Raw genomic sequence first — 16,380 nt, 5'->3', positions numbered from 1 at the left:
AATCATGTGTTTTTCAGGTCAGGTTTTGTTATTTGTCATTCCATATAGTTACTGCAATTTGATTGCTCCTTTTTTTTAATTACACAAGCCTAGATTTTCCACTCAGAACTGTGTGTTGCACTCAAAACTGCATCTGGGTTGGTGACCCAATATATAGTGCTGGTGTAAAACCACAAAACGCTAGTAAACCTCTTATGGTTAAGTGGTATTTTTAATTTTTAAAAGAGGCGTGTTGCATGCATACTACCAACAGCTGCCTTCAGACTTTGGAAATGTATTAATGTACATTGGAAATGTGCATTAATGCTAGCATTGGGGTAAATCCTCCAGCTTTCATGGGGCCATTTCACTCCCTGAAGCGCATCGTGAGGCAGCCATTTTGTCCCCTGGCAAAGTCCCTGGGAATGATGGATGCTACGTGGTGACAAACGGTTGTTTCTACTGGACTGTCCTATGGAGCATGTTACAACAATGCTGCGCTGCTGATTGTATCTCCTTTGCTGTGTGCTGTGGTGTCAAAGCTTTCGCTAAACAAAAGAAAGAGACGGATGCACTCCATGCTATCCTAGTAAATTCTCTCAGAATAGTAAGTCTCACTCCTCCCCCAGCACAAATTCGTAGATTTTGCCCTACCTTGAAAATATTGTACTTTTCATTTGCCCTTGTTGACTCTCTCACTCTCTTCATATTACTGCAGCCCAGTGCTAATTAATGTCTAATCCCTATCCTAACAGCACATATGCTTTTCTGGAGCTGCACTGATTTCTGTTATTTAAAATGTCACCATTAAACATGCAGTTAAATTCCTTGCTTTTGTATTGCCCGTAAATGACACAGAATTCTGTGCCCCCCTTACTCTTCTATTCCCTTCATGAAATATTTTTGTGATATGGGTTGTGGAAGCTGTTTGTGGTAGCTACTGTATAATATCAACTAAGAGGCTGAGCCATGACTTGGAAGAAGAGCTTCAGAGGAAGGGGACCATAAAGCTCACTGGTAGAGCAGATGCTTTGCATGTAGAAGGTCCTGTTTCAATTGCAGGCATTTCCAGCTAGAAGGTCAGGATGGGAAAGGCTTTGGCATGACACACTGGAGAGGTGCTGCCAACCAGATTATATAGAGTACCTTGCAAATAGCTTGGCCTGACAGAAGGCAGCTTTATATATTCCTAAAACTGGTGGAAAGGACTCCCAGGGTTAAAATTGCTAAACCCTTACTTGCAAGTTGATTGACACAATTTGCACCAGTCCCACCTAAGTAAGTCTAGGCTTTTGAGGGGAAACTCGTAAGATTAGAGTTTAGCACTGAATTGTTTCTAGTGCAGCTAATTAAGTGACTTTTTAAAAAGCTCAGCAACCTCCAGCTTGTTTTGAGGGTACTTGGCAAAGCTAAACTGGCTGCTTGTCAGTGCCATATTCCTCCTCAACTACGCTCAGACTCTTTTGCCCACTGAATCCTGCAGGGTACTGAAATCAGCTGCTCACATTATATTAGATGTGGGAGGTAAGGAAATCCTATAGTGGAAAGTAACCCACAAAAGCATATGCGCCACTATAGCCAATCATATTATATGACAGTGGGAGACAATGTGGAAGGAAAGCGCTTCGAAGAACGCTGTCACATTTATTCCCAGTGAGGGTCAAAAGTAACTGGGGAAAAGAGGGAGATGCTTGTGGAAATGAATCTGAAACAAGGCACATTGTTTTGACTCAGCCATACTGATGATATACTGGTAGGTCCACAGAATTTTGTTTCCCAGACAGTGACGTTTATGGCTGGTGTGTTCTTCTATTAAAGCTGTTAATTCTGGATGCATGTACAGGTCTAGACATCACCAAGTTTTATTTGACCTTACATGTTTCCCATAAACTGACTCAGGATTAGTACATTGTCATGTTTTCTTTTTTAAAAATAAATGGCCCTATACATTTTTAAAAACATAAAGTCTTTTCAGGCCGCAGCAAGTAAACATATTTGTTACAAGAAATTAAACCCCTTATGTGGCAACCAGCATGTAAAAAAAGAGTATTGTCTGCAACATGTAGAAAGGTTTTATAGTCTCAGGGCCAGTAGTTACATGTTTGACAACTCAACGCATCCGTTGTAGCAGGCTGCAGACAATAAGAAAAGATGCCTTATATCAGCTTTTTTTAAAAAATATATATCATGAGATGAGCACATTATTATCACTAGATTTACTTAACTCAAGTTGAGATGTTAATTCTTTGCACTCAGGGACATGAAAGGCATCTGTGACAAGTCTTGTCAGGCAGGCTTTTCCACTGAAGGAAGGAAGCCAAAAGAGTTTAACTCATGAACATTGTGAAGACTGTGTTGTGAAAGCGTTTTTAATTGATACTCTTGTCCTACCAAGTATTCTAAAACCACTTCATTGTTTATAGATGTTAGTCATATTATGGGAGCAGTTGTATTCAGTTAGGAGGCTGTGGCCTTTCATTCAATCACATTCATACGGTCTGATTCTTGATCAGATGGCTGATGTGGTTGCTCAGAAAATTTCATGATTCAAAAACGTAACATTGTAGTTCACCTAAGAAAAGCAAACAAACAGACCCAGACATATCACTTGAACCTATTTAAGGACTAGCAAATCAGTCTATTCTCAATCCATGTCCTTTTCACATCTATTCACTCATGTCTTTTTCATTCCATTTCCACATTGATTTGCCAACTATATTAAAAGAATCAGTCAAGGGATCTGAAACTAGGTAGTCCTTTTGTATTTACTGATTTCTGAAATGTGAGAGACCCATCAGTATTGGCATTCCACTGGCTCCAGAAGACACACCTGTCTGGGAAAGCATTGCTCTGAATTTGAACATCTGATCTTACTGTTTTAAATGGTTTTTTAAAAAAATGTTTCAATTGTCATGCTTTTTAACCAGTTTGCTTTAGTATATATTTAAATTAAAGATATTTTAATGCTCTGTATATTAATTAGATATGGGTTGTATAATGGATTTTATAGTTGTAAACTGCTTAGAATGCATCTTAGCATATAAGTGGCATACAAATTAATGATGATGATGATATAACAACAACAACAACAACAACAATAATAATAATAATAATAAATATAGTATACATGCTCTATGATTGTTAATATTATGCATTGTCCTTAAAACCAGGTTAAATATCAGCGAACCAAACATTTTTAGTTATAGTAATAAATAAAGGAACACATGTTAATTTCTATCTAGTTTAGATGTTGATGTTGTAATTTATCACTTATAGAGTGCCTAAGATTTTCTAAGAGCTGCACAGAGATTAAAAGCTAAGGCATTCTCTACCCACAGGATCACTATAGTGGGTGGAAAGACAAGCAAAATCAGGAGCCAGTTCTTGGAGTTATGAAATCTGAGCAGTATCATCTGATCTGGACAGATGATCCCTCCCTGCCTTTAAGCTCGCATGCACACACACAATCCAACAACCTTTAGTCCTCTAGCAGTTCTAGAGCAGCTGGGAGTTAGAGCCACGCTAAGATAATATCTTATCCTATTCAAAGGGCCCAGCTGTACAAAGGGGTGGCAGGAAGGGAAATCTCATTGTCCAGTGAAGGCAGTTGCTGCCACACCTTAACTTGTTTCAAAAAGCACAGTGACAGCAATGAAAAGAGAGCAAACAGACAGTGAAAGCTGCATTCATCACTTACTGGCATTGCTCCCAAAGACACCCTCATAAAGGCTACGCTGGGAGGCACCAGTCAGTGTTACAGTTGTCTCAACAACTTTGGCAATGACACTTAATCCATTTGCTGTCTTCCACAAACACTGCATGAGCATATTGCCAGGAAGCAGCCACAGTGCCACCACCAGCATGGCCATAGTTTAATAGGAAGAAAGAACCCACACTCATATATTTATTTGTTTTTATTTAAAGGATTTTCAGACCCCCTTTCAGCCTAAACCTTTGAGGTTACTCTCAGAAAAACAAAAAAATTGTTCGCTTAAATAAACTTCTAGAGGCATTTTCAAAATAGAAGCAGGCAGACATGTTTTGGATGTGCCAAGTCGAAATCCGCTGCATGCCAAGCTGCATGGCTGCAAATAAATTAAAAAGACTTAAAGCTTGTACATTTCATATCCAGGAATTCCACAATCATATGTGGCCACATCTTTGATCTAACATGGCTGCCACTGATAATAAAATGGAAAATTTAAGGGGGGAAAACACCAAATTGAGCTACCCATTGCCTTGCAATCATCCTGTTGTATCCAAAATGTCAGCCAGAGTAACTTTTGGTGGTCCAGGCCCTGCTTAGGACCAGCACTATGCAAGCATTCACATAAAAAAAAAGTGTACATAAAGTCGCATCTTGTTTGGCCTAATATTTGGAGCAATCTGAAGTTCCTAGTTTGCAAGGCCAGCTCCTTATACACTCCATTACTGTAATCAAGTCTGGATTCCTGCATAAGCTCCAGAGCTGCCCTCAAGCAGGGTTTCTAATCCTTTGGCAGTCAAGTCCAGGCAGCACTAGAGCAAGCCTTTGGCCAGGGGAAAAGCAGAGGAAGACAGGCCACCATTCCAGTGACAGCAGTTCAGACAATTCCATAGTCAAGTGGCTGGAAGGAGACATTGTAGAACCTATACAAGTGACAGTTTCCCCAGGAGAAGGGTTCAAGGGCCACCTGAAGATCACTGTTTATATTCAAGCAGTGCTACTAAAATTGCACACAGCACATCTCTAAGTATTGTTGGTGTTGGCGTAATAGAATACAGTAAGCTTCTTGCCCAGGAGCCTGAGAGACTTGAAAAATGAAGAGGGCTGTCTAAGCTAATGGAGGGTGTAGGAGCCATTGCTTCCTTCAACAATATTAAACAATATAAAAACTGGATCTACAATTGCACTCAAAATTCATGCACGGTGAAATTAGGGAGACCATTTTGTAAAATATTCTCTAGGGGAGGACTAAGATACTCCATTAGTTCAGGCAACTGAACTTTTCTTTGAAAATATTGTCAGAAAATTGTTTCATGATACACTTTGCCTCATCCCTACTTTTCAAGTCATAACTCCCTCTTCTTTTCCTTCTTTTTTTTTTTTTTTTGCTTTTAACCCAGTGGCATTCTCACAGCTGGAACATTTGTTTGTTCATATAAGCATGCCATTTTATTTCTGTCTACTACTACACTTAGCAAATCTGTGGCAGCTTCTGCTTTCTGTCATTTATACTAAAAGGGAAGAAAGCAAACCATTCAGATATTTCTTTCCAAAATGTGAGTGCAGAAGACTCTTTAAACTCCAAATAAAATAGAAATATTTCAATTCGGGGGGGGGGAATTGGGGCAAGAAATGAGTTGATAGTACACAATATATTGTAAACAAACAATCAAGCAAAATAATGTTTCAATTGATTCAAAGATAATACGTCAAGGCTCTCTTGGTGCTGTTTGTTAGAAAAAGTAAAATCCCATCTGAAGTTTTTGACTCATGTGATGGCTGTAATAGATTACGGCATTAGTAGGATACAGCACCATAGAAGATGGGTGGCTTGAATCCTAATCCTTAGACACTCTGCTTTAACAAGATCATGTGGGATTTGACCATTTAGAGCAGGGGTAGCCAACATGGTGCCCTTCAAATGCTTTTGGATTCCATCATCATCTCTGCCCATTGGCCATACTGACTCATAGTCCAATAACATCTGGAGGGTACCACATTGGCTGCTGTTGCACTAGAGCATTTTGAGGAACAGTGGCCAAGTGTAGAAAGTTAAATTGGTCAAGCAGGTAAAAGGGATCAAAACCAGCAAATAAGGGAATACCCAAGTAGAATTATAAACTGAAACAAAAATGAATGCCTTTAGTGTCCCCATTGAAATAAATAAGGTAAAAAAATGGGCTGGCTTTATTCTAAGTTTAATTATATTTAAATTTATATCTGACTGCCATATTTTTCTGTTTAATTCAATAATGTACATAACATCTCTCTTAATGTCTGCTTAAAAACAACAACATTCAGCTGTTCTTTTATTATATTGACTTGATTGAGGTTAGTAGTGATGTTGCCAGTGTGTGTTTTCACAGTGTAGTATATGAATAACAGTGTAGTATATTTGAATAATAAACAATAATGCAACATCACAATATTATGCGTATTTATTCACAAGTAAGATTGTCCCTAACACAAGATAAATTTCAGAGTTAGCCAACTGTAGAATTCTCAATACTGAAAAAAGTAATTCATAGAATATATTTAATTGATTTATTTACAATCCCATATTGGTGTCTTCCAGGGATAAGATAATGTGTATATGATGGCAGTAGTTAAAGTAAATATGGTAACCTGTGTACACAGTCCATCAATTATTGCTACTTTTCAAATCTCTGTTAATCCCAGTGATGGTTTGTTGAGGCAAAAGATAGAATCTATGCCTGACGCAAAAGTTGACTGTGACATAAACTGGAGTACAGAGGAATGTGAGTAGAATTCTGCTCATACAGTGATCCTGTTCCAGCTTCTTCTCTGTGCACCACCCCCAAAAAGCAACTCCTGAAGGCTGAGTAACATTCTGCAACAGTGTGGAATGCAGCCCACGGGGTGCAGCAAGAATAGGCCATAAGTGGGCACCTTGCATTAATACAAGCCATATATTGAAGTAAGATATACTGTTTTCCTCCTTAAAAAAAAAAAAGTTTCTTTCCCTACAAAAGAGGCTTCCATTCCCTACATCCACCCGGTTTCTCAGACCACTTAAGCATTTCTTTACATTTTCTGTGGGGTTGAACTCAGCTTATCACTGCAAGACGGTCATGGCTTTAACTGTATGTGTGTTTTTCTTTCCATGCCACCCGAGCTACCTGCATCTTGATCTGAAAAAGCCCAGTGAAAGAATTTACCTCATGAACTGAAACACAGGAAACAGGGGAAGCTGACTGCTGAGCACCTGAGATTAGTGCAGTCACTGTTTTTCTTTCTTTCTTTAAAAGTAAAAAAAGATTTCACTTAAAAAGAAACATGACCAGAAAAACCAGGAGCACAGTGTTCAGCCTCCCTATTCTCTTTCATGAAGAGTTCAAAGAGATGATTTGTAGAATGAAATAATGGACATCACAAACACCCTTTGGTCACCTTGGAAATAAAATAGTCACAGAAACCCCTGTATCACACCTACGAGCATTGCACCAATGTTTCCTCTCCCCTTTCATTATTTTTGGATGTGATTTCTCTTGTGATAAATTGATGGAGAATGGTCAAGAAAAAAATGCAGGAGGCCTTTTTGACACCGCATTAGTAATGACTTGGATTGACTTTATGTAAGAATATACTTGCCTCACTAAGTTATCTCATTCTTTATCATGTTGTGTCATATATGTCTGTGCCTTCCTGAAAGGAAAGCTTTTATTATTGTAGTAATTACCAATATGCCTGTGATATACATGTCGGTTCAGAGGTCAGCCTCACGGAGATCTATGGCAGCTGCTTCCAGGTAGGTGAGCATAGGATTTCAGCCTTAGACTCTTTCTGCAATAGTCTTAATTGGTTTTTATATGCAAACCATTGCTATTGAATTGTACAATCCACTTTTGATTCACAGTTGCAGTTGGATGTACGGAATGACTTATTATATTCTTGCTTTTGTTGCTTGTGATATAACATAGCTGCTGCTTAAATTTCATAACATTTTCTTTGAAAACTTTAATGCCTTCACCATTGAAGATCGTTGTATCTTCAGTTGCACCACCGTAACTAACCGTTTCTTCTTTCATTCCAATGCTAACACCTTCTAATGTCTGGCTGGCAGGATGATGAGGAGGGAATATGGGCCTAAGCGGTTCCTATAAGCCAAAGTTCCAGTTTTGTTTTGAGGGGTGAGATACCATTTTTATTCTCTATTTAGATGCAATTTCATATTGTCTGAACTGTGAGCTACATGGACAGGCGTATCTCATGAACATTAAATAAATGTTTTAGCATCTAACTGGAGTGACAGGTTGACAATAGTTTTGAATAGTTGTGGATGACCATAGTTAACTGTGATTATTCTGATTTATAATGGTATGGTACCATGTTATTGAAGATAAATTTAAGATCACCACCACCACCAATTTATTTACGTCATTTATTGCAGTTATCAGGGTTTTTGCCTTCAGACAGATTATACCAATGATGATGGTATGTAAATTGCACTGAAGTGTCTTATTTGGTGCAGCTTAAGAGATGGCCATCTCATTGGCAAATAATAATCCTGCACAAGTAAAGTATGTCAAATATAAAAATAGGGGTGATTATTTCTGATGTAGGGGAAACTGCCACTTCTGTTCTGTAGTGCTCTAAAGCAAATGGGGTACACTGAACTTTATAAACTATATAGCACATACCTTGTTATGTATTCAATATAGGAATGCTATTGTAGGTGGGGCAGGGGCACTCACAGAAGCCTCGCCACAGTGTCCCTGTGCATATCGCCCTGTGCTTTAAGTCTCCACGCATTAGTGTGGTGAGCAGGGAAGGCCTGAAGGAAGCCTTTTCTTGAGTTCATTTGAAAGTGAGTGGAATCCTCTGCTTGTAGCCCATGGTAAGGCATGGTCCCTGCTCACCTGAGGCATTCTGTAAGTAGAAGCCCCTTGCAGACTTTTATCGCTTAACACGGGGATGGCTGGGGACTTGAGTGTGCAGGGCAATGTGCACAGGAGTGGGGCTTCTATGCCCCCATCTACAGACACAAAGAAAAATGCCTTTTACTCATATGTTTAATGAAAGCATGGAAGTTGTGGAACGTTGGTGTATATTGACAGTTCTGTCCTTTTGACTGGAAAATATTTTTCAAAGTGTCATTGGGCATGGAGGTCAGCAACCTTAGGCTGGCCTGGCTGGCCAAGCCCAAAATTGTAGTCTCCAGCCCCAACCTCTTCACCTAGCAAGCCCCTGACAAGCCATGCGCTGGAGCTTGAATGACACTACTTTGGAGGGAACGGCCTTTTGTGGAGAGGATTTCTGAAAGTCTTCAAGTCCATTCACATAAGAAAAAAAAAGTGTTGTGCTGCATCTGCCGTAGAAGAGGGACCATAAGTGTGTGTGAGTGTGTGTGATGAGTGTACTGTCAGTAAAGTGATGTACTGATTAAATAAAGCATCTATGGGACACTTATAAACACCCCCCCCCAAAAGTAGAGCAACTTAAGCTCCCACCCCCACCCCCACCTTTTTTGTGGCTTGGCGGCCACTGAGGTGGTTACCAGGTTGTTCCAGTGTGGTTGAACCAGCCTTCCTCTCATCTTTTGAGCTGGGGAGGTGACATGGATTTCCATGAAACTGCTAAGATCAGACAAGAAAGGGGAGAAGCTTGTACTGCTGTGCTACTTCCACATACTTCCTGTTGGTGCCCTATACTGGCATTCTGGTGGAAAAGGTGGGGAATTGGGGGGCGGCAGGAACATGGGCAGTGGCATGGGTGGAATTAAACTACTGATGCAATGATGCAGGATTGCTGGGGAAGTATCACAGAATAACTGATAAAGTGGGAGGGTGTGTGAATGGGCCATTATAAATCTACTTCAAATGCACTTTTAATGTATCAATGACACGTTCCTGAATAAAACAGAAGTCTGGGTGGTCCCTTTGGCTTGGATAAAGCAGGAGTGCATCAGTGGGAAGATTAAAGGTTACTGATCCTTCAGTCCTTGTACAGTGTAAAATATGGGGCTGGTTAAGAATGAATTGCAACTGAAGCCATGTGTATGTTGACTGGAAGTTGTTGACTTAGTAACATTGATAATTTCTGGGCTTTATTTTCAAAGTGACACATATTTGTGTTCTTGTTAGAGAGGATATTTACGAACATATGGTGTGGCTATCAAAACCAGAACAATATTTGAATGTATAGTTATATATTGCAGATATAAATGCAAATTGTATGTTCTGTGAGATGTGCTACTAAATTTCACACAGAGAGGAAAGCGGACAATCCCATATACAGTTAAGCATGTGTAAGTGTCGTTGAAATTTAGAAGATGTATATATGCTTCCTTAATTATCTGCTGGAAAATACCCAGGTTACATGTGGTGGCAAAGTTTACCAGCACTTAAATTGTTATACTTTAGCTCCTGATTTTTCTCTCATCTACTGTTGAGAAATATATTGAAAAGGAGCCCAGCTTTGTTAATGTGATTTTCTACTAAATGTCTGCTGTTTGTTTTTATACAATACTATGTGTAATTATAAAGCTTTCCTTACGAAGGGAGTTGTGCTACTGCAATAAGTATTCATTTTGCTGCTTTCAAGCGACATTCTGATTTTACATCTCATTGTGTGCACATGGATGCACAAAATAGATTTTTGTTTGCTTTCCAGGTGCAGAAGTATTTGGGCAAAACAGCCAATAGGATTCCATTCCTTTGTTGGGTTGCCAGTGTAATTTACACCATATTGTTTTATTCCAGAATCTTGATGAATACCTTTTTTGCTATGCCAACAGGAGCCTGGTATGAATCCAAAGCTGAAAGCAGCAGCTTTCATTTCCCCAGATTATTCTGAAATGTAGATTTATTTATTATTTTCCCCATTCTCCTTCACAATGGATGTGAGGCTTTCATAGCTTTGGCTAAGACATTAGACGTTTGCTGCAGTGACCCTTTCTCCTCCCCCAACCCCCCAAGAGCACAGGCACTTATGTAGAACATAAAATTTACTGAGTAAATATTCTCAGTATTTATTTTGTTGTTGTTACAGGAGATAATCAAAATTTATCTGATGAATTGTAATGATTTTCTATGAGGTTTATAAGTTTAATTTTAGATGTTTTGTAAGCCATCTGGAGCTTTGGAGGAGGTGTAGTAAAACTGTTTTAAATGAATATAGATGTGAAGAATAGGACATTGTGACCAATCGGTGTGTTATGATCCAGAGTCTGTTCTAAGACAGGCAGATGCAGAATTCTTGCCCACCATCAGCATCGGGGGAAGACCAGTGCTCACAGCTGCTGGGTCAGCAGGAGTAGCTGAGAGTGTTGATATTTCATCTAATGCTTGTTCCATGTGCTGCTGCACCAATTATATCCGGTGGATGTTATGTGATGGACTGTGTTTTAGTAAGGATGAGGAGATACCCCATATTCAGTGCATCTAGGGAAGAGGAAGACTTTGTGATTGGTAACTGTTGAATCAGGTGAGGAGAAAGGATATAGATACCGTACAGCTATCTGTTCACCTGGTCTACCACTCAGTTGAGGTTCTCAGGGTTGCCATATCAATTACCCATTGGGCCTGCAGATTCTGCTTTTTCAGGTCACCAAAAGAGAAATCTCCTCTTATCCACGATTTAGTTCTGAATAACTATGTTGACCTGGCTTGCATCACTGAGGTCTTAGTGCAGTGGTAGATGAGAATGGTGACATTTATCTATCTCAGTTAAGCCCACCAGTTACATAGACCCATCAACCCACTGAGTTTGAATGCCTTTATTTGATACAGGGTATCAGGAACTAGACAGTTGATTCTGTTTGTGTACCACCACCCCACTGCTGAACAATCTTTCTGCCTGAACTGACTGTGGTGGCCCTACATTTACACAGGAGTCTCCAAGGGTCAAAAGTTGAAAGGGAAAGTGAAGAGGGTCAAATCTCTCTAGAATGCTTGTGGTTTGGTCATAATCACAAAAATAGAAGTTTACGAGAAAGTATACCACAGATCAAAAAGGTACCAACACGGCCATTTATTTTTAAAATAACATTAATATTTATTTGAAATCAAGTTTAATTGAAAAGGGTGGGTTTATTTTCAGAAAGGTTTTTAATACTGGGATGTCAGACCAATGCATTGTTTTGTGTTTTGTGTTTGTTCTATTACTAGGCAATTACTTAAGATAGCAAAAAGAAATGAGCAACCATAGCGCATCTTTAATGTTAAATGTTAAACATACCGGTATTCATATAATTTAGATCCACAAAGTTATTAAGAAGGACTACTTTGTTTTGAAACCAAGCTTTTCAGCTACTTTCTTTGGTCTCACCATCATCTTTGGCCAAGCATATTTGGATTAATACTGAGGAAGCATCTTTTTAAAAAAATTCAGACGTGAGGACTTAAGGCAATGAAGGTTTTATCATACCAGCTTTAATTCTCTGGAAAAGCTATTTCAGCCTCAGGGAGGTGACTGAACATACTGTGTGCAGACATGGATTTCACTTACCTTTTCGGAAGATGCCTTTGCAGAACCCTCAAACTGCTCTTTAAACTTCTCCGAGTTCAAGAAGCAATTTGCGAAATGACACAAGTTCAATTTAAAAGGGAACCTGGGGGGCATTTATCCTGCTGAAAGCTCTCAACTCAGGAGAAGTTTTAAGGGAAGTTTGAGGCTTCTTTGAGTAGAACTTCTAAAAATGTAACTCAGAAAACGTAGGTGTGTGTCCAGAATGTGTGTGTGTGTTCCCTTCTGGATCACATCCTGTACCTCGCATTAAATTGAACAGATGGTTTCAGCTTCTAAAATGTAAAATCTCCCAAGAGGCTCATGAATATATTGGACATGATCTTCAACAGACTTCTCCAATCCAGTGAAAAGAACAAGATTCCAAGAAACCAACTGTGTCTTGTGTATAATTAAATTCAGTTCATATTATATGAATGACAGACCTTTTTTATATTACCAGAGGGACACATTTACATAAAAAAAAGAATAATGAAAATGAGAGAGAGAAACAATAGATGTTCACAAAAATGATCAATTTCTCTATTATTAAATTAAAGAGTGGGGGAAATAATTTTAGGATGCAATAATTTAATCTGGACTCCAAATTCATTTATTTCCTCTGTCCTTCTTGTACTTTGTTTCCAGCCACAAATTTTGGTTCTGGAAATGCAGTATATTACATATTAATAAATACTCCATTAGATTTGCTGACACATTTGTTGAATTCAGAACATTTGCATTGTAGTACATCTTCATTCTCTCATGAGAAGATCATAAAGCAAGAAAGATGAAACTTATTAGCATGCTATTAATATGATATGATATATTGAGATATATATACGCTGTATATAATATAAAAGTATGGATTTCCGCAGGCTCAGTCGGACCCTGCTTGTCTTTCAGAAGCAGAAACTTTACAATATACCGGTATGTAAGTAAACCCCTGCTATATTATATTAATCCATTAGCTCCTTGCTTGTCAAAGTAACAGGATGTGCAGTCACTTTCAGTAATTAACTCGCCTGCACATCTTACTGAGAACTGTCAGAGCTGGATCCAGACTTCCCTGAAGTCTCTTGAAAAAGACAGAAGGTTTGCCTTGATCACTGCAAGAAGCATTTGGATGAACGCTGTATATCATAATTTGCTTGCTAAGTGCCACCTTGTCTAGGACTGGAATCAGAATTACTAATACCATTTGATCCATTAGTCCCCGCCTCCCCCAACACACACACAGATAGTACTTCGTTATGTATGTAAAGCTAAGTGGTTCTGAATGTTTATGACACTGTGTTTGTAAGTCTGGTTTGGAACGTAGATTCATTGGGATCATAACACTTAGATGATATATGATGAATTGAGCATCATTCCCCCATAAATTCTTCTGAAGGCAAGAGTGCCAAACTAAGAAATACTTTAACATACCTATAAACCAGTAGGCAGGTTGCTTTGTGTGAGTACAAAAATAGGTTCAATCCGGGAGAACCTTATATTGAACAACTAAGTAAATCACACAAAAATTGACAGTTGATTATTCTCAGTATCATCCCCCCCCACTGGCCGCAACGCAATCCAGACTTTTCGACTATTTGCAGGTTAGGGAAAGGAGTTCACAAATATAAACCCTATGCTCTGCAATATATATTCTTCTGTCAGGTCTATTCTTTGTGTTGTTTTGATATGTAACTAGGTGCAATAGCAGCACTGGTTGGTACACCTTCAGGAATGTCTCAGGATGTGGTGGAATTAACTACTGCTTTTCTTCTTTCATTTACATTGAACTTCGACATGATTGCATGTTTGACAAAAATACTCTGTACAAATTCCTGCTATGAAAATCTTTGTGATTACGAAGGGTGTTTCCCATTTGCCTTGTATTGTTTGCTGCTGGCACGGATCTTGCTCAGAGAGATGACAAGCGTTGCTTTTGAAGCAGAGTCACATTCTTTTAAAATGGTGCATGAACTACGTTTTTGAAGTCAGTCTACTTCAGTAAGAATGTATTTTATAGGACTTCTATCAGTGTGGCCTCTTAAAACTCTGGGGTGCTGATTTTTCATCTGGAATAGTGATTCGAAACTTAATCTGCTTGAGTTTTGTGTTCAGATTTAATAGTACTTCACACCTCTTTCATTTATTATACATATAAACAGCCTATTTTCCAACTCTGGATAGGAAATTAAATCAGGAAAAGTTTTTTACTAAAAAGTTCAAGGGAAAAAAGGTTTGGCTTAAACAAACTTTTTTGGGAGTGGGGCAGAAAGAAGTTCTGAAATTGATGTCAGTTTGGGGAATTTTTTTTCAAAGGGTTAATGGAATGGGCTGACAATTTCCCCTGCCACAATAGCAGGTTCCCTCTCCCACCCTTTATGCCTAGAATGGAGCTTCTCTAACTAGATTTTCATGTACCCTGGTAATTTCAAAAAGGCTTCTGTTAGGCCAGGTTTATGGAAGCCATGAGTGTCTGTTTCTCACTTAAAGCCGAGCAGCAGTAAATGATGGTGGGTGGGGTCTATAGAGCATCAGCAACAGTACCCTCTTGCTGGCGGTGCATTTGCACACCCTCCAACATGATGTGGCCCAAATTTGGGACACCATCTTCCGGGTCTGCACTCCCACACAAATCATGTAACCCGTGAGAGATTGCGGATCCGGAAAAATAGCTTTCTGGGGGCACGGTGCCCATAAATGTTCATTTTGGGGCACCATGCAAGATCACAGACCTTAAAAACAGCTTGGGGGGCAATAACTCGGCACCAAATGGCCACCATATACTGGGGGACACACACAGGATTTCCCCTTTCTTCCAATGCAGTTGATGGGTATGCATTTGCCAGGATGGAGCAGGGTGAGGTAGTAGTAGGGTCAGGGGCATGAGAATTAAGAAATTCCTCAGGTGGTGCAGCCTTCTTTTCCTTCTAGTTGTTAAACCAGTATTGCTGTGTGTTAAAGATAACAGAGATGAACTAATGTAAAAGAAGAAGGCAGAAGGAGGCTACAACACTTATAAAGACTAGTTGTTGGAAACTTGAGGAGGGGAGGGTGCTATTCTGCTCAGGTCCTGCTTCTGGGTTTCCCCCAGTGGTCACTGTGAGAACAGGTTGCTAGGCTAGATGGGCCCTTGGCCTGCTCTAGCAGGCTCTCTCTTTTTGCTCTTATTGACTTATGAAAACAGTTCAAATTAGCAGCTGTAGATCTCATACTGCAAAATTTGATGGAAATTATTTACAGTATTCATTTCATGAAGTCAGAAATGTTTTTGGCAACTTTTTAAAAAAAACCTATTTATTTATTTTTTTAAAAAATGTTTATGGGAGATGCCAGGTTTGTTTAGAAGAGTTTGCATCTGATTCATTCCTTTATTTTTATCTGTCAAAAGTCAAAACTGAATTTTGCAGCTACACTTTGGGATCAGCATGCTTAGGACTGAATTTGATACTCGGCAGAACAGAAAATTAGTAAAACTTCACATTTCCAAATATGCTACATGAATGAGAATTTTGCGCTGTTTGAACTGCTTTGGTTGCTGTGGCATAAACATTAGTGTTTTGATAAAAGGTAAACTTGGAGTCCAGTCTCTGGAATACGTGGCGGAACCACATTACATTGGTGTGCTCAACTGGTGCAGAGACCATGGTAAAAGCTTATTCTATGCAATTTCTGGAAATTGAGTCAGATCACCATTATGATGCTATTACCAGGGTGCTTGTAGAGTGCACCCTGGCTTTGATGGTAAAGATATTAAAGGATTTCAGTCACACACCAACTTTATGTTGGCACTCCACATGTAACCAATGAAGCTGCTTATGGTTTCCAAAGAGCTCCTTCGACGTGTGCAAATGCTTCCATATTCACACTGGAGTTATCCCCCTCCACCTCTCTTTTTAACCACAGCACTTGCTGCCTTAAGAGGCTCTTCCCAAAATTCACTTGAGCTTTGGGAATGCTTTTTATGCAGTGTGAGGGATTTGGTTTTGGAAGGGATGCTTCTGTAGCTTGGCTAGGCATGCAGAATCTACCACACGGAACTTAAAGTGCTGCATTCCTAAAAGGAAGCATGCAATCTGATCCTATGCATGTTATTTGGAAGTCAGTCCCACGGAATTCAGCCAGTCTTACTTCCAAGTAAGTTTACTTTAGTCATGTGTGTCTTAGAACATTAAATTTAACCTATTTCTTTTTCTAGATACAAGTAATCGTATTATATGTAAAACCACTTATTTTTA

General features: G+C 39.2%; 1 protein-coding gene across 16 annotated transcripts in view; it reads left to right on the top strand.

Annotated features, from left to right (window-relative positions):
- ERC2 (ELKS/RAB6-interacting/CAST family member 2) overlaps positions 1-16,380 on the top strand; it is a 519,409-nt gene that overhangs the window by 386,546 nt on the left and 116,483 nt on the right. For 8 of the 16 annotated variants that reach the window (XM_033140942.1, XM_033140941.1, XM_033140940.1 and 5 more), the window contains one exon: positions 7,770-7,836. The exons of the other annotated variants lie outside the window; for them this stretch is intronic. In XM_033140942.1, the coding sequence (XP_032996833.1) occupies positions 7,770-7,796 (27 nt within the window). In that variant the 3' untranslated portion in view covers positions 7,797-7,836. The remainder of the gene's footprint in view (positions 1-7,769; positions 7,837-16,380) is intronic. 16 annotated transcript variants of the gene reach the window in all.

This window comes from Lacerta agilis, chromosome 2, assembly GCF_009819535.1.
Source record: "Lacerta agilis isolate rLacAgi1 chromosome 2, rLacAgi1.pri, whole genome shotgun sequence".
Classification (NCBI taxonomy): domain Eukaryota; kingdom Metazoa; phylum Chordata; class Lepidosauria; order Squamata; family Lacertidae; genus Lacerta; species Lacerta agilis.
Note: the sequence above shows the minus strand (reverse complement) of the source record. Positions and strands in the feature narration are given on the sequence as shown.